We start from the raw sequence: 18,714 nt of genomic DNA on the forward strand, positions 1-18,714 counted from the left end.
GCTTATAGCGGGCAGTCAATCAGTCTCTAACAGAGGGATGAACACCATTTCTCCCTAATTTTGCTGTAGCTATAGGAGCAATTAGTTAATTCACCCACAGCTAGCATGTTCCTTATTTGAGTAGAAAACATTGTGATAAATTAAAAAGATTATACAATGGTTTATGAAATGAAATCATTTCTGCATACTCACTACTCTCTCACTTGCCTTTAATTTCCTCTGCAGCTCCAAACCCGTGTGCTGATAAAAATGGCGAGAAGCCCTGCTCTCATCTATGTCTCATCAACTACAACCAGACTTTCTCGTGTGCCTGCCCACACCTCATGAAGCTCGGCCCTGACAAACGCACTTGCTATGGTAAGCACACAGACTTTGACTTCTCTTTGAGCTTGCAGATAATTTCCCCTCTGCTTGTCTTGGCAAAACTGTCGTTGAATGCAGCGTGTAATCCCTGTCCTTGCAGAATTGTTTATTTTCGTGTGTGTGTGTGTGTGTGTGTGTGTGTGTGTGTGTGTGTGTGTGTGTGTGTGTGTGTGTGTGTGTGTGTGTGAGAGGGGGAGAGAGAGAGAGAGAGGGAGGGGGAGAGAGAGAGGGGGGGGGGGAGAGAAAGAGAGAGAGAGACTGAAAGAGAGGGAAAGGATTAAACAATCTAGACTTTTTTTCACTTTGAGGTGCTATTGCCGTGACAGCCTTGGTACGCATTGAAGTGTCTGTCCATGAAAAGTGAGAGCGGGCCTGTTTATTCAGTGTGTGAGTTTAGTATTCAGGGCAGCACTTTCTATTATCTTCAGGGGTAATGGAATGGAGAGCCCCATTCTGTCCGATGGAGGCATCAGCCACAACCCTCCACGTCCACCACCTACTCTGGCCTGGCCGATACAGCCTGACACTGTCATTACTCCCCCCTCTTTCTCCTCTCTTTCTGTCTATCATTTAAGCCGCCCTCAGTTAAATGATGATAGGACTGTTGAGACCAATGCAATTGAAATGTATCTACACAGACTGAATTCACTTACACTGTGCTGTACAGCTGTGCAATTGGGTTAGCCAGCCAGACACAATCATTAGAGTCAAAGATGCAATTGGATTAACTGTCTGTTCAAGAGGCAGGAATAATGCACAGAGGCACCAATCCATGCTACAAACACCTATCCCTAACTCTGCTGTTAGTGTGCACTCATGCATTTGATTTTTGAGTTGAAGCTGCGTTTAACTACTGATTACTCTTATTGAATGCTGAAGCTCTGCAGAATCACTGAAGGATGGATGTCAACACCCCCCCCCCCCCCTTTTTTTCTGCAGAGTCTCGTCAGTTCCTGCTCTACGCTCGCCAGATTGAGATTCGGGGAGTGGACATCGACAACCCATACTACAACTACATCATCTCTTTCACTGTGCCAGACATTGACAACGTGACTGTGGTGGACTATGATGCTCTGGAGCACCGAATCTACTGGTCAGATGTCCGCACCCAGACCATCAAGAGAGCTTTCATTAATGGCACTGGAGTTGAGACTGTGGTCTCTGCTGGTACGGAGGCAACACAGTAGAATACATATGCAGTACATACTTACACATATTGTCTTCTGCTTTGTCTTCCTTTTATAGTTGATTTTTACAAGATTTAGTCACAGTTCTTAAATTATTTTAAGAATCTTTATTTATTTTTTTACTATTTTATTTTAAAAGTTCAGAGTAACTGATTTCTTGTGACCCCTCAAAGTAATTCATAGAGCAATAAAAGAATAATATAGCTACTTCTTTTACATTTTCATTTTCAATTCAGATTTTCTCATCTGTTTTCTATAAATTCCCAGATCTGTTTGGGGGGAAAAAGTAAGCCCCAACTACATTCATGGAACAAACATGCTTGTGCTTTTGTTGTGTTCTTGTGGTTTAGTTTGCAGAGGCATGTACAATTTTGTTTGCCATACCCCTCCCCCAAACAGTGATTATCCAATAATAGTGTAGCAACTGTAACTAAGCACATGCCTAAGTGGTGTGCATGGAAGAGTGATACCATGTTCCCCAAAGAGTTTGGCAGGTGATTTTTGATTTTTTTTAAAAAGTTAAGTGGAAACATTAAAAGTCAACTGGAGATGAAGTTGTCAACCAACTCAGGGAGTTAGCATTAATTCACTACCTAGCGACAGCTTACCAAATCTGCCAGCAAAATGAGAAGTCTGCTTTTGTCTAGTCACTGTGAATTTTCAGTGCTGGAGTTGAAAGCTGGACATACAACAGTAACTAAGGGGAAGGGGATTAGCAAAGGGTCATTTTCAGTGTATTTCTCTCTCTCATTTATGAGAAGTTATCAGCATTTTGATTTCACATTCTTAAACACAATTACTAAGAAAATTGTTACATAGTCCTGTGTGTATGTTTATTCATCTTCAGATCTGCCCAATGCTCATGGCCTGGCAGTGGACTGGGTGTCCAGGAACCTGTTCTGGACCAGCTATGATGCCAATAAGAAACAGATCAATGTTGCCAGACTGGACGGCTCTTTCAAAAATGCTGTCATCCAGGGCCTGGACAAACCACACTGTCTAGTGCTGCATCCAATTCTGGGGTTGGTTGAACACACACACACACACACACACACACACACACACACACACACCATAAAGCTGTTACCCTTGTTCAAAATGAAGCTTGCAGAAATTGCTATAATACATCCTGATTTCACCTTTAACCTACAAGACATACACACAGTGCACACACACGCTCTCTGGCTGTCAGGTTGCCCTCTGTTTGCCGCCAGTGATGACAGGCAGAGTAGTTTGGTATTGATGGGCGCTGACCTCTTAGGGCCTAAACGCACTGAAAAACATTTTGAAGTACACCTACTTTTTTAAATGGCCAAACGTGCACTAAAAGTGTTATGGGGCTCTTCAAATTGCCTTGAAACCTCTACTCTGACCGTGTTTTGATTGTGGAGTGCCAAATGAGGACCCAGCAATCAAAGCTGTTTTTCTGCAGTTGAAAAAAGAGAGAGATAGTGCGAAAAGAGCTGAGAGCACAAGAGAGTGAGACAGAGACCGTCAAATGAGAGGAAAAGGAGCAGCGGTGGAGTGAATGAGAAGAATGGTTTCGTTCTAAAGCACAAATAAATAAACATCAAACACTCAAATGATGATTCATTGTGGAAACAGATGCTCTTAGTTTCCTCCTTCATTTTCCTCCTCTGTATTTCTCCTTTTCATTAATTTATTACATCCAACTAATGCAGCAGCAAATACAAAGAACAACAGGACAGGTCTGTTGTGGGTCTGTGGTGTGCCTGCAGTGCGCCATAGGAACATCAAATGACGTGCGGCAAATGAGACACGTCATTAACCGATTTCAGTGTGTTCGGGTCTTTACTTTTTCTTCACTCAGGAAGTGGTTCCAATTTCTCCCCCTTCCTCATTTCGTCTATCTCCCCTGTCGTTCCCTTTCCGCTCTCTAGCTCCATTTCGTGTAAAGCTAACTCCTGCGCTCGGATAGACTATATGAATAATTTACAGTCAGTGACTCTGACACTTTCTGTAGCTATTTCTGTTTCAGCGTTTATCTTACATCTCGTTGCCTTCTGTCTTGTTTAGCAAATGTCCATTTTTCCTTCTCGTCCTCCCTCCTGAAACTTTACCTCCCTCCTCCTCCGCTCTCCAAACAAAACGTGCCTGGCCTCTCTTATTACCAGCAGAACAGAGACAGACCATCTGTATTTATATATTTAGCTTGGTCCTGCTGGAATACGTGTTCTTTTGAGTATTTGAGGTGGATGAAGAAAGGATATTTTTTTAAGAAATGTCTCTTGTCGTCTTGTGTTTTTTTGTGTACTCCTTCCTCTCTTTGAAAAAGTTAGCCTACTTAAGCGGAGGAATGTTTCCGATCTGAGCATTGTTGGCATGGGGTGAAAATGAGAAGCAGATGCTGGATCCATATGCTGAGGCTGTCTCCTCTTTCTGGCATACAAGCACACCACCAAGAACATGTCCAGGAGTGGGCGGAGGCAAAGAGAGTTGAAGAGGGACAAACTCAAATGTGGGAGTTTAAATGTTTTAGACATTTTATTTAAAGGCATGTTAGCAAACAAGTGAAGGGTGTTGTGGAAGCGGTTGAATTGACAGGAAGTGGACAATGGGGGCAGAGGATAGATCTCCTTTAAACACAAGTCTCATTTCCCTTATTTGATCTTTCCTCTCTCCTCTCTCCTCACTTGAACCAAAACAAGTTTTCTTTCGTTTTTTTCTTCCATTAACTTTTATTATGGATAAAACTGAAGTTAGGGAGGGTCGGTCTGTCAGCAAGAAACACAGTGGAAACACATTTATATTTTATTTATCATAATTTCCATTCACTCACATGTGAGGCTGAAAATCCCTGAGTGTCGGGTTTGTTATGAGTTACTGCACATAATTTCCATTTGCCATTAAACGTTTCGCGTAATAGATAATTCCCAGTGTTCAAAGGAAATCCTAATTGTATTCTGAGTTACTAAATAATGAAATCACAATTGGAATATCAATAAATACAGACTCATATAAATTATAAATAATATAAATACAGTAGAAATGGTCCATGTGCCTCTGAGCAGGACACAGGTTTTTATTTATGTGCAGGTGTCAAACAGGTAACAGGTTACAGAGAGAAAACACTGCTGCTCTGGCAGTGTGTTGTTATTAGTTGTCAGCAGAGTGCACATGTGCAGACCAGGGTTATTATTATAGTTTTGAAATGTCCATTAGTTGTTATTTTTATTTAGTTTTTCAGTAAGTTTTTTTTTATTTCAGTTTAGTTTTAGTTAGTTTAACAAGTGATTAAGTAGTTTAATTCAAGTTTTATTTTGAGGAATTAAGAGGAAAGCCTTGATTAGCAGAAGCTGATATTTTAGTTTTTTTCTAGTTTTAGTTTTAGTCTAACCCTGGTGCAGACACACACTCCAATCAAAAGTCTCTATAGCTGTAAAGCAGATGGACGGCTGTGATCAGCTGCTGCCGCCATCAGAAACGGTTGTTGCATTATGTGATACTTGAGAGATGAAAGGATGTATTTTTTCTCTAATACCATATTTCCAGGTTTCCTGTCTCATCGCGTGGTTTACATAGACGCTAGGAAACGATGCAAGTGAGGGAATTGAGATGCACATAAAGACTACACGCAGTCTAAACACAGTAACACACAATCACATTGTCCTTTATTCTCTTTGTGCATGTGTTTTCATTGAAGAGCAAGAAAAAGAGAGGTGTGTATGTGAGTGTGTGTGGTGTGGGTGAGTGAGGGTTGATGGGTGATGAGTCAGAAAGGACATTTTGCAGATGCTGAATTTAAATAGATTTTCTGTGGGTTCCTACTGTTCAATTTACCAGCTCAACTATATTTCTGCTTCACTCATCATTGTGTGCACATGCTACTGAACTAATCTGGACCTTCAATTGAACCTTTTTTAAAATATTGCTATTAAAGTGTTGTACAGTTAGGTATCATAAACAGATACATCATGCTGTATTTTGTTGGCCTATTTAAAACAAGATCTCTACTTTAAGAGAGACTTGAGAACGGAAATCTAAGCAGCATACCAACCACAGGTAAATAAATCCATTAGGCCAGGCGACCAACAATTCAGTGAGAGAAATAAGCTGTAAGAGATATCAGATAATACGGCTTTAAAATCTCCCAGGGGGGATGAATAATCTAGCTTGAGTGCTGTTTGCGGTTCATCTGATACAAAAGGTGCATAGCTTTTGAATGCCGACTTTAGTGTATACATAAGGGATATCTAGGATGGAGTAATTACTGGAATGTGAACTGTGTCATTTGTATGAGATAAGAGATGTGAGGTAGATTGCAAAGTTTGTCAATAGAGCTTTATAGGTGATTATCATGAGTTTACTTTTCATCACAGTGCAGAAAGTTCAGAATGACAAATTGATTTCTACACATCACGAGGCCTTCTTTTCAATAAGAAAGCCCCTCCAGTTTTGCCACACAGTGAGCACTGAGGTTTGTGTTGCCTGGTTTGAGAGGCACAATCATGATGTGCTGAGACATGCTGTAGCTTTGCTGATTTTCTCTGCCTGCATCCCTCAGGAAGCTCTACTGGACAGATGGGGACAACATCAGCATGGCCAACACAGACGGTAGCAATCGCAGTGTGCTGTTTACCAACCAGAAAGGCCCCGTCGGTCAGTGATTTACTGCAAATCTTTGTGTGACTGCATGAGAGACAGTACAGCCTAGTGACAGGGCAGGTCCTAACACTTAAGCTCTCTCTTCTGTTGTCCAGGTCTCTCCATTGACTTTGACACCGAGCAGCTTTACTGGATCAGCGCGGGAAACAGCACCATCAACCGCTGCAAGCTGGATGGCTCTGGGCTGGAGGTACTTGAGGGTGTCAAAGGCAAGCTGACGAAGGCTACTGCTCTGGCTATCATGGGTAGGTATCCAGAAATTGTTCATGCCAGCTGTTGATAAGTGTTTTTTCAATTCAATCCCACATAGAGATTCCACTCATGACATTTGATAACATCCCTGAATTGTGTGAAGTAGATTTATTCAGTGTTGCATCTGGTTCTAATGAAGAGTGTTGACCATGCTATTTGGTGTTGTGTTCTTTAGGAGACAAATTGTGGTGGGCAGACCAAGGGACTGACCAGATAGGGACCTGTGACAAGAAGGATGGTGGTAACTGGAAAGTCCTGAGGAACAGCACGTCTCCCATGATGCACATGAAAATCTACAATGAAACTGTGCAAAAAGGTGCTGCCACATGCCGTCTTTTTTGTGAGCTTTATAAGCATTTGTTTGGGTTAAATTGCTTAGCAAAAAAAATGTGAAGAAAAGAAGTCTTAGTCTCATTTAAGATCTGTTTTGTTTTCTACATGTAGACGGATAACATGGAACGTCCTTGTTTAATTAGTCTTGGTCAGGGTGATGTAATATAACTAAACCAGCCTGCTGGAGGATGGTGTCTGGTTACCATGGAGATGACTCAAACCTCTAACTGAAGCATAAATTGAAAAGACTGCATGCCTCTTTAAGCGACACTTATCAAAAGTGTTGAGTGACCTGCCATAAATCAGCCTTTCATTTCTTTTGTGTATTTATTGTCATGCGCTTTGTGTTTCCAGGCTCCAATCTCTGCAGCAATAACAATGGAGACTGTTCCCAGCTGTGTCTTCCCACCTCCCCATCCACCAGAGCCTGCATGTGCACTGCAGGATACAGCCTGCGTAGAGGGCAGCAGTCCTGTGAGGGTATGGCACATTTATGCATATAAATATTCTTGATTGAGCCAAATTTGGATCAAAGAAATTGATTAAAATAATAACAGAGTGATGCTGAACAAACTTTTTAAAGGGTCAAAACTTGCACTTGTTTTCTATAGGTGTTGGCTCTTTCCTCCTGTACTCTGTGCATGAGGGTATACGTGGTATTCCTTTGGATCCATCAGACAAGTCTGATGCCCTGGTACCAGTGTCAGGCACCTCTCTGGCTGTGGGCATAGATTTCCATGCTGGTAAGACTTCACCACTAGTGATGTATGTGTGTATGTGTGAAAAATTCTGTCCAGCTTTAATATGCATCGTTTTTCCAGACAATGACACAATCTACTGGGTGGACATGGGCCTGAGCACCATCAGCAGGGCCAAGAGAGATCAGACCTGGAGAGAGGATGTGGTCACTAATGGCATCGGCAGGGTGGAGGGCATAGCTGTTGACTGGATAGCAGGTGAGAGACACCTCAAAAAAAATCCAGTCATGGAATACAAACATTATCAATTAAACATACTTATAGACTGTAGGGTAATGAATTGAAGGAAATAGAGAATAACTGAGACACGTGGAAACCAATACAGACAAAAGAGACATGAGCAGTGTAAAAGAATGATTACTTCTGGTCACATGTTGGTGGCATTGACATCTTTTGAACTCTAGATGACCAAAGGTGACCCTTGTCTGCCTCTTCCACTGTCATGCTCCATAATATCTGCTCCACCTTGTCTGTGTTTCATCATGTAGTGTCAAAAAGCAGTTGTTAGTGCAGTTCAGCATGTGTCCAGGAGCTGCCACAGCATCATTGTTTCTCTTCCGTCCTCTACAGGGAACATCTACTGGACAGACCAGGGCTTTGATGTTATTGAAGTGGCCAGGCTGAATGGCTCCTTCCGTTATGTGGTGATCTCCCAGGGCTTGGACAAACCTCGTGCCATCACTGTCCACCCTGAGAAAGGGTAAGAGGAAACAATGATGGGTCTCGCTTAGTTATTACTGCAGTTGTCTTCAGTTTCTGCTGTATTGATTATTGAGGAAGTTAACTCTGTGTTTTTGTGTGTAGCTACCTGTTCTGGACAGAGTGGGGTCAGTATCCCCGTATTGAACGGTCTCGTCTGGATGGCTCTCAGAGGGCTGTCCTGGTCAATGTCAGTATCAGCTGGCCCAATGGTATCTCCATTGACTATGAGGTACAGTTTAACAAACCACTCATGCATATATATCACAGTGATCCAGTGCAGATAGTTTACCTTACATCACAACAATATTGAAATCATTGCTGTCTGTTTGCATATAGGATGGTCTGTTGTACTGGTGTGATGCCAGGACAGATAAGATTGAGCGTATCAACTTGGAGACAGGAGAGAACAGGGAAGTGGTGCTGGCCAACAACAACATGGACATGTTCTCCGTGTCTGTGTTTGAGAGCTACATCTACTGGAGTGACAGGTCAGATACACCCCCTCCATCAGGAGGATTATTTATGGATCAGTTGTGAGTGATATTAAGCCACTGTCTCAATATTTTTCTCATTTTCTAGCTTCAGCCTCTGTTTAATGCTGTTTGTCTGTCTATTTTCATGCAGGACACATGCCAATGGCTCTATAAAAAGAGGAAGTAAAGACAATGCCACAGATTCTGTGTCTTTGAGGACTGGTATTGGGGTGCAGCTCAAAGACATCAAGGTTTTCAACAGGGCCAGACAGCAAGGTAAGCACAGAGGGGTTTTCTACTTTTTTTTAGATTAGTTGTACATTTTCATGGATGTGTATTTTCATTTCTAATTCATTCAATGTGATGTTAAAATTGTTGATCTCTTTGTGGTTTGTGTGCAGGAACTAATGTGTGTAAAATCAACAACGGTGGCTGCCAGCAGCTTTGTCTTTACCGTGGCAACAGCCAGCGTACATGTGCTTGTGCCCATGGCATGCTGGCTGAAGATGGGTGCAGCTGCCGTGACTACGATGGCTACCTGCTCTATTCAGAGCGCACCATACTAAAGAGCGTCCACCTGTCAGATGAAAACAACCTGAATGCCCCCATAAAGCCATTTGAGGACCCTGACCACATGAAGAATGTTATTGCACTCACTTTTGATTACAGAGGAGGGGGAGGGAAGGGAGCTAACCGTATCTTCTTCAGTGACATCCACTTTGGCAACATCCAGCAGATCAGTGATGATGGATCTGACCGCAAGACCGTGGTAGAGAGTGAGTATTCCCCCATTTTAGGATTGTGTAAGCCATTTCTTTACATCCTCTTTTTCTTTATCTATAGTGTCCCCCCCCCCCATAATTGATATGTGGCTTGTAATTTGTTAAGAGTCCTTTCTGGTTTCACCGCAATAACACAACTGCTTAGTTGTAAACATCAGGACCCTCCAGTGAGAACTCTTCCTCGAGAGGAAAACAGCTGGAGTTCACCAAAACAGAACCAGGAAGATTTTATCTGAAGTTTAAGTCAAACTAGAAACAAAATAACATCTTTTCCTGTGCTTTGAGAACACAGTGTAAATGAATATAAACAGGCCCAGCCAGACAGATAGACCTTCATTCACTTTACCTCAGCACAACAAAACATAAGGGCACCGTTAATGTTTTACCAAAGTTCCATTCCTTTAATCTGTTTTTACGAGGAGTACATGATTCAGGATTGTTTGTGTCAATGTCCCTGTAGAGCAGCCCCTCCCAGGGCAAACAGTTTGATCTTGAGACTAAAAAAGTTAGTGTTATTAAGAAGTGAAGTCTTGAGTGAGGTATGCTGTTGTTTTGCCTTGTTAGGTAGACTTTCTTCATGGTGGTCCATTTTCTTCATATGAGTCTGTAATTGTTTTATTTTAATTCTCAGTAGTCATGATAAGCTCAGTGGCTGTGTGTCAGCTGGTCAGTTACATTGGGCTAGGTGCTGATAGTAATTCTGTCAGGCAGCAGCCATAGCAAAAGTCCCACTGGTTGTTTGCCCTCCCCTCTTGAACAGCCCCAGTAGGTCCTGTCTGAATTTTTGGGACATGAGCACATAGAGGATTGGGTTGATCACTGTCGAAGAGGTGGCCATGAGCCGTGCAAACACACTGAAGGGGCCATAACGCGGTGAAGAGCCAGTGGCCCCTAAGCTTTCATCCACCAGTAAAGCCAGTGTCAGGCCATAGGACGGCAGCCAGCACAGAGTGAAAGTCAGCACCAGCATGGCTGACGTCCGAGTCACCTTACTCTGGTAGCGCTCTACTTGAGGGGCCCTGCCACCATGCTGACTCCGCCACAAGAACATGTAGATTCTGCCATACGCCACTGCAATGGTGACCAGTGGAAACAAGAAGGCCACAAGGAAGTGAAACAATCCATAGATCAGCTGGTCTCTGTGGGACAGGAAAGCAAAGCAAGCAAGGCTATCAGGTGCGCGGTGCGGGCTTCTCACAGAGCGAAAAACCAGCTGGGGAGTTGCCAGGCAGCAGGCAGGGACCCAGAGCAGTGCAGCAGCTATAGAGACCCGGCGATGAGAGAGGAGGGAGTAAGCTCTGGCAGGCTGCACCACAGTCAGATAGCGCGACACAGCCAGCGTGCCCAGTGTGAAGACGCTGGCTGAGGAGCAGGCCGATCCTAAGAAACTCACCAGTCGACACATGAAGTCCCCAAATGGCCATTGCTGCATGGCAATGGCTACAGTGTGGAAGGGAAGCACGGAGAGCAACATCAGGTCTGCGGAGCTCAGAGCCAGCAGGAGGACGTCTGTCCCTGTGCCTGTCATTGAGCTTTGAGGAGGCCCTCTCCTCTGCCTCCCACACAGGATCACCATCACCATGGTGTGACCCCCCACACCAAGCACCAGAATCAGCGTATCAAATATGGGGACTAGGACTTGCTCAACTTCATGCAGCCCAGTGTCACTGCCGTTTGTCAGCTGATCCTCTTCACCTGTGCAGTTCCCCAGCAGCATTTTTCTGTCTTCAGTAATGGAAATGTCTTCCAGTCATTTTGCCACTGTTAATTTGTAGATCAATACCCTTGAGCCAGTCATTAAACTACTGATAATACATGATGTAGAAATGATTACTTATACTGTGAGTCAATGGAAGTTTACTCAGAAATAATATTACACAAATGTCCAACTTCCAGTTACTTTACGCTTGACAAGAAATTCACCACTAAGAAATGAAAATTGATGTTAAATACATATATACACATTACATATATTCATGTCCATTCTGACACCGTGGAAATGGCATCCTAAAAAATGTCCCATAACACACATCCAGTGAATAAGCAATTCCGTAGTTGTTGAAGTGGCTTCCCATGTTCTGTATGTGAATCAAGCTATTCCAGTCATTGAAATCAGCTCCAGCTTTGATTAGCTGTGGGCGATAGAGGGAATAAAATTACATCCGAGCCCTCCTTTTAAGTCAGGACGCCACCAATTTCTAAGCTGTTGGGGTTTTCTTCTCTCTCTCTGGACTTCTGTTAAGGGCATCCAAGTGTTGGGAACAAAATGCTGTAGATTGTATGATTTCCCGTTACCTCAGAGCAGGCAGCTTCTCCATATGACATCCCAATCAGGCCTCGTGCTCAGCAATCCACAATCAGCCTCGGTTCGGCTTCTGAGGAAGGGATCGCTTTAGAAACAGAATGGTAGCAGAGAAAGAAAAAAAAGGCGAATAGCTCGACAGTAAAAGTGAGTAAACGGTAGGTGAACTCTGGACTGATTATCAGGGAGTATGACAGAGATCGGCTGGCTCGCTATCTGTGGGAGGGCCTTATGAGGCCAGACATAGTTTTTCCCAGGGTCCACTGTTTATGTTAATTTTCTGAACGGATCCATACATTTTCTAAGAGTGTTTATCAGCGCACAGATATTCAGAACATACACAGACATAGTATACGCACAAAGAGATATAGAGTGAAATAGTGTTTGCCTTCAGAAATCAGGGTAATTATTGACCTTTGCTCAGATAGAAAACACTCAGCTGCTATCACACCTACTGCAGATAAGTGCCATAAAAAACTATCAGTGTCAGTACCATCAGCTGAGCCCGAGAGCCATAAATTCAGCTCATCACGATTACTGTAAACAAGCGAAAATGTACAGAGCCCCAGATAGGCTTAGGTCAACAAAAATGTGAAGATAAACAGAAGTGAGAATGAAGAATTTGAGTCAAGGGCGTTGCAGGCTAGACATTTACAATTCATTAACAGCTCTAAAGAAAGAGGAAATAGGAGGGAATAGATTTCATGTTGGTCCTCATTGAATTTTAGGGCACTGATTTATGAGTGCGAGAAGCAGGGAGGAGTTGTTTTTGCATTGCATGCCCAGTTTCTTTGCTGCATTCAGAATCTCATAGCACCGGGTAGAAAAAATGTTGATTGGTGTCTGTGGACACAACATACTGGAGATATTGAGGTGTAGAGTTACAGTAAGTGTCCCACCTGGTGGTGTACCTCAATGATGGAGTTATATCCAGTCATATCAAGTATTGAAAAAGGCTGCTGTAATCAGTAGACCTTCACAGTTCCTTTGCAGTAAGTAACAGAAAGGCAACCATTACCACTTATTTGTCTCTGGCATGATCTGACTTGTGGTTGCTCTGAAATTGGCTCTTCCTGAAGTACACATACAGTATATGTGTGTGCATGTATTGTTTCTCAGCAGCAGAACAGCTGTTCTCTATTTGCCGCTACGGAACTTTGTGTTCCTCCATCTTGGCTGACTTTTGTCTGTCCTCTGGCCTGTGTTCAGACATGGGAACTCATAGGTTCAATCTCTTACTCATTTCAAGGCTTTGGAGCAGGAAAGTGACATTTTACTCCTCATCTGTTGATGAGGTATTGCGATGGAAAGTAATACGTTAGCCAGTAACTGTTATTGTGACCTTTTTAGTGAGCTATTTGTTGGATAAAAGCCTCGAATCACACAGTGTTCTTGGTCATTAATACCAAGCTGTCATGTCCACAGCCACGACTCTGTGCTGCCACACAGCAGACTGCCAACACTGAGCTGCTGCCAGTTAGCCCACACTGTTGCCTTTTAACATAGGTCTGGGATTGACGTGGTTCTTTTCCTTCCTCTGTTCTCTCTTCCGTCTTCTCCTTCTTTCTGGTTCAATTTCTCTCTGCACTGTATCCTTCCCCTTTTCCACTTGTGTTTGTTTTCTCTATCTTTCGTTCCCCTCATCTGTCCATTCCTCTGCCTTTTTTTTAGATGTGGGCTCAGTGGAGGGTTTGGCGTACCACAGGGGCTGGGATATGCTGTACTGGACCAGCTACACTACCTCGACCATCACCCGCCACACTGTGGATCAGAACCGCTGGGGTGCTGCTGACCGGCACACTGTGGTCACCATGTCAGGAGATGACCACCCTAGAGCCTTTGTCCTTGACGAGTGTCAGAGGTTAGACTGATTATATATATTATACCTATTTGAACAAAATATTGTTTCCTTATTTATGTCTAATTATTTTCCACATACACATACTGATACTGATTTTTACTTTTCCCTGCAGCCTGATGTTCTGGACCAACTGGAACGAACAGTCTCCCAGTATTATGCGTGCCACACTCACTGGTGCTAATGTCCTCGTTATAATTGGCACTGACATCCGGACCCCTAATGGCCTGGCGATAGACCACCGTGCTGAGAAACTTTACTTCTCTGACGCCACACTTGACAAGATAGAGCGCTGTGAATATGACGGCACTCGCCGCTACGTGAGTGACACACACATACAGTATGCATACACACATGGTGTATATCATCTGTATTTAATACTTCCTAGCAAGGCTGGAATTTCCTGGATTTGGGAGGTCATGCCTGTGGCTGTGCTTCCCCCTGCAGGTGGTGTTGAAGAATGAACCGGTCCATCCGTTTGGCCTGGCTGTTTACGGAGATTATATCTTCTGGACTGACTGGGTGAGGAGGGCTGTGCTTCGAGCAGACAAATACACAGGAGGAGACATGAAGGTGCTGCGTGCTGACATCCCTCAGCAGCCAATGGGCATTGTTGCAGTGGCCAATGACACCAACAACTGTGAGTTTTTACACAGAGTGAGGGGTCAAAGTATGTGTGTGTGCGTGTTTCATGTGTTATTATTCTTTTTGGATAGGGTTAAGACAAAGACAACAGGTGATATGGATAAAATCCTTTATCAAAGTTTAGATTCTATTTTTAGTATATTGTGATTTAGTACATTTTCTAAATCAGGAAACTTGTTTTTGGACAAAATGCACAAACAAGGAAGCCTGGATTTGGCTAATCCAGCCAATTAAATATCTGCCAAGTCAATGCATTTGATCATATTGGTGTGTAAATAAAAGTCTCCAGTCATATTAATAAAATAAACTAGTCAAGGAAGTAAGGCAGTTACCCATGTAACAAATAGTGGTACGAAAAACAGAGACAGACAAAAACGTGAGAAAAAAAGCTTTTCTGCCTCAACAGAGTAGTTATTGAGGGGACAGCAGTAGTCTGGGAGTCTCACACGACAGTAAATGTGTTATAGACACAATTGCTGTTCTTCACTTTTAACTGTACACTGCACCTCTTTCTCCATCTCATCTATGTCTGTACCCTTTTAAATCAATGCAGCCTCGCTTTTTCATTCTACACTATATTGTCAGCTACTCTTTCCGACAAGTTGCCTCATTCAGTAAACTTTGTTGGGCTCCAGCACCCTCAGCAACCATACAAGCCGAGAGCCTGCGGTAATAGCTGCAGACCCCATTTAGACTGAGTCAGATTGAATTATGCCTCCAGCAGAAATATCTGGCAGCAGATGTGGATGCACATGTGTTTGCTTGTGTGTCTGGGGATGGATGTGCAGACTTATCAGGCTCACTCAGGCATATTGATACTGTATGTACAGGTTTTTGTGGCTAACCTTCCCTAATGTCCCTTGTCTCTTTGTAGGTGAGTTCTCTCTTTGTCGTGTTAACAACGGAGGATGTCAAGACCTGTGTCTTCTGACCTCTGAGGGAAGGGTCAACTGCAGCTGTCGTGGTGACAGGAAGCTTTTGGAAGACAATACCTGCATAGGTAATACAAAAAAATTAGTCGGTGTCCTCTGTTCACCTGGCTTTAAACAAGCTGATACAACATACTGATACTTTTTAAAATTAAAAAAAAAAAATTGCCAACCATAGTTTGTAATAGGGTGAGGCAGAGAAAAGGCTTTGAATATATTTGAATATTTATTTGCAATGAAATATTTCCATGGTTTGTAAGGTACCTGAGAGTCTTTGTTTCTCTCTCAGCTCTGAACACTACATGTAACAACATTGATGAGTTTGAGTGTGGAAATGGAGACTGCATTAACTACACCCTGACCTGTGATGGTATGGCCCACTGCAAGGACAAGTCTGATGAGAAGCAGTCGTACTGCGGTGAGCATAACCTTTTTTCTACCAAAAAAAAAGAAAAATAGTCAAAACTGTTTCAGTCCTACGCTTGTTGATATTTGTAATTTGATCCAATATTGTTTCCTGTCTGGTTCTCAGCCAACCGTGTGTGTAAGAAGGGCTACAGACGGTGTGTAAATGGTCGCTGTGTCGGCCACAGCTTGTGGTGTAATGGACTGGACAACTGTGGAGACAATTCTGATGAGCTTTTCTGTAACAGTGAGTCTATCTTACCAAATGTGCAGATTTTTACCACCCACTCTGTTTTAATATTTTAAATTGTGTTCACGGTCTCATGTTTTTGTGTTTATCAGCCACACTGTGCTCAGCTGATCAGTTCCAGTGCCGAGACGGAGGCTGCATCACCAACTCCAGCAAGTGTGACCAGAAAGTAGACTGTGAGGACGCCAGTGATGAGATGAACTGCAGTAAGTAAAAATAACTAAGATCAAAATAATTAACAAGAAAAGCAAAGACTTTCTCCCAGGTTATGGTAATAAAGTTGTGCTGCTCTCTTTGTGAAGCTGCCACGGATTGCTCCAGCTATTTCCATCTGGGAGTGAAGGGAGTGACATTTCAAAAGTGCGAGTTCACCACACTCTGTTTTGCCCCTTCCTGGCATTGTGATGGAGCTAATGACTGTGGAGACTATTCCGATGAAAGAAATTGCCCAGGTATTTTTAACAACCTCTGAAATACACGTCTTTTAAAATGTGCAGGCAGTATTCGAGGAAAAAAATTCATTTTCCACAGAAGGATTAGAGCAAGAAGTTCAATTTGGATTGGAAATGGAAGAGACAAAAACAATGAATGTTTTCATCCATTAAATTATGGTTTGGGAGGAAATTCTGCTTCAAAAACATAGAAATGTAAATTAAATTCTCTCCTTATGTTGGCTCACTGTAATTCACCTAATGCTTCGTTCTCCTTTATCCTGCCCCGTGTCCCTTCCCTGTTAGGGAGTGGAAGAACAAAGTGTCCAACCCCCTTCTTTGCCTGTCCCAGTGGTCGTTGTATCCCAATGAGCTGGACATGTGATAAGGAGAATGACTGTGAGAACGGGGCAGACGAGGCTCATTGTGGTGAGTACAGATACTCAAAACTAAACAAGCTGAATTGCAACAGACCATTACTTTATTTTGGTGCTTGTATTTTGCTTTTTAAGCATTCTTTCTGGTCCTTTGTAGACAAATTCTGCTCAGCCTCCCAGTTTGAGTGTGGGAACCACCGCTGCATTTCCAACCGCTGGGTGTGTGACGGAGCTGACGACTGTGGTGACAGCAGTGATGAGGACAGCAAGTGCAGTGAGTGTTGGGCACAAACCTTTAGTGGATACAAATACAAAAAAACCTGGTGCACCATATCAAGCACCAAACGTATTTTGACAGAAGTGCTTGATTCTGTGCTCTTTATAACAGTTTAAGTTACCTGATGAAGCCAATACGTGTGAATTGAATTCTCAAATTAAGAAAAAATCCCTCCTTTTCTTGGATACTTGAGTATTTAGCAGTTTCCATTCTGTCTCTGAAACCTTCAAAAAACATAAGCATCTTGAATGTTTTTGGAGTTAAATACACAAATAAAGGACATTTAAAACCGCTTCTAATAACCTCTTTCCCTCACAGAAACAAAAACCTGCAGTCCCGAGGCGTTCCAGTGTCCTGGATCCCATATGTGTATCCCTCAGCGCTGGAAATGTGATGGTGACAAAGACTGTCCTGATGGAGCTGATGAGAATGTCAAAGCTGGCTGTGGTGAGTATAGTCTGGTCAAAATAAAAACATTTTAATAACCCAGAGTGACATAAACCTATACTGCACTTGCAGGAGCATAATTTCCCTCATTTACATTTCTAAATATTTGTATGTCTCAGTCTTTAACAACACATGTGGCAGCAATGAGTTCATGTGCCAGGACCGACAGTGCATCCCCAAGCACTTTGTGTGCGACCATGACAACGATTGCAGCGATGGCTCAGATGAGTCCCAGGAGTGTGGTGAGTGGAGCCGTGATTTTGCATTACTGATGGGGTGATTTAAAAGCTCTCTACTCACTGTTGCTTTTAACAATGACTTCAACTCTTTTTCACACACATGCTGTATGTTTGCCACAGAATATCCACCATGTGGACCCAATGAGTTCCGCTGCGCCAATGGACGCTGCCTCATCCAGAAATCATGGGAGTGTGATGGAGACTTTGATTGCCATGACCACTCAGATGAAGCCCCCAAGAATCCACGCTGCGTTGGCCCAGGTAACATTGACACAGCCACCACAGCAACACTTGACTTTAGCTACATGCAGTATAATACCATGGCCAGCATATGTGATAGTGGTTTATTAGCATTAATGTACTGTAATACAAATAGCTTTGCCATTTTTTAGAATTAATTTATCTGGGATCATCTATATTAACCCTAATGTAATTAAACGTTCCAATTTTAGCCAAATATTTTAACTGTTGGGAATGTTAGGTCAGTTAAAATATTAATATATACAGGCAATACAAATAACAAACAAATAACATAGAAGCATGATAGCTGCACAGCAGCATACAGGAAGCAAGTATACGGGATAGAGTATATAGTATAAAAGTGCATACAATGCACAAAAATAAATTACTTATGATTATACAATATGAATTTCTTTTCCGTAACTAGAAAGTATTCGCAACATTAGTGACTGAAAGTTATCCCAGAGGCTCTGGCAATCATACTAGCCTCACTTGCTCACATTTTATCTTCATTTGTTCTTTTCTTCATTTCTTCTCTTCCATATGAAACAGAGAAGAAATGCAACGACAGGGCGTACGCCTGCAATAATGGAAACTGTGTCAATGAGACGCTTCTTTGTGACCATAAAGATGACTGTGGTGATGGTTCAGATGAGCTGAACTGCTTTATAAACGAGTGCCTGAACAGCAAACTGAGTGGCTGCTCCCAGCTTTGTGAAGACCTTAAAATAGGCTTTAAGGTAAGTCAGCATCTTGAAATTTCAACTTGAGTTCTCCAGTGGTGGATGTGTAAAATAAGCAGCATGTGCTGTCGCTTTACCTGCTCTGTACTTTGCCT

The 18,714-nt window shown here is 42.7% G+C and overlaps 2 protein-coding genes across 2 annotated transcripts in view; one reads left to right on the top strand and one right to left on the bottom strand.

Moving 5' to 3' along the window:
- The window catches only part of LOC128354930 (low-density lipoprotein receptor-related protein 1-like), a 94,870-nt gene that overhangs the window by 63,047 nt on the left and 13,109 nt on the right, over positions 1-18,714 (top strand). The window contains exons 28-55 of the mRNA XM_053315041.1: positions 226-357; positions 1,303-1,530; positions 2,398-2,572; positions 6,076-6,170; positions 6,272-6,421; positions 6,604-6,744; positions 7,116-7,241; positions 7,373-7,504; positions 7,583-7,717; positions 8,090-8,219; positions 8,324-8,450; positions 8,558-8,709; positions 8,846-8,970; positions 9,096-9,470; positions 13,450-13,639; positions 13,752-13,956; positions 14,084-14,276; positions 15,156-15,281; positions 15,500-15,628; positions 15,743-15,862; positions 15,958-16,071; positions 16,168-16,317; positions 16,603-16,725; positions 16,831-16,947; positions 17,269-17,397; positions 17,517-17,639; positions 17,757-17,897; positions 18,429-18,616. Of these exons, the coding sequence (XP_053171016.1) occupies positions 226-357; positions 1,303-1,530; positions 2,398-2,572; positions 6,076-6,170; positions 6,272-6,421; positions 6,604-6,744; positions 7,116-7,241; positions 7,373-7,504; positions 7,583-7,717; positions 8,090-8,219; positions 8,324-8,450; positions 8,558-8,709; positions 8,846-8,970; positions 9,096-9,470; positions 13,450-13,639; positions 13,752-13,956; positions 14,084-14,276; positions 15,156-15,281; positions 15,500-15,628; positions 15,743-15,862; positions 15,958-16,071; positions 16,168-16,317; positions 16,603-16,725; positions 16,831-16,947; positions 17,269-17,397; positions 17,517-17,639; positions 17,757-17,897; positions 18,429-18,616 (4,271 nt within the window). The remainder of the gene's footprint in view (positions 1-225; positions 358-1,302; positions 1,531-2,397; positions 2,573-6,075; positions 6,171-6,271; positions 6,422-6,603; positions 6,745-7,115; positions 7,242-7,372; positions 7,505-7,582; positions 7,718-8,089; positions 8,220-8,323; positions 8,451-8,557; positions 8,710-8,845; positions 8,971-9,095; positions 9,471-13,449; positions 13,640-13,751; positions 13,957-14,083; positions 14,277-15,155; positions 15,282-15,499; positions 15,629-15,742; positions 15,863-15,957; positions 16,072-16,167; positions 16,318-16,602; positions 16,726-16,830; positions 16,948-17,268; positions 17,398-17,516; positions 17,640-17,756; positions 17,898-18,428; positions 18,617-18,714) is intronic.
- LOC128354929 (delta-type opioid receptor-like) lies at positions 9,858-11,913 on the bottom strand. Its single transcript, XM_053315040.1, has one exon. It carries the CDS (start codon positions 11,191-11,193, stop codon positions 10,180-10,182), a length of 1,014 nt encoding a protein of 337 aa, XP_053171015.1. The 5' UTR covers positions 11,194-11,913; the 3' UTR covers positions 9,858-10,179.

The sequence above is a fragment of the Scomber japonicus genome, chromosome 3 (genome assembly GCF_027409825.1).
Source record: "Scomber japonicus isolate fScoJap1 chromosome 3, fScoJap1.pri, whole genome shotgun sequence".
NCBI lineage: Eukaryota > Metazoa > Chordata > Actinopteri > Scombriformes > Scombridae > Scomber > Scomber japonicus.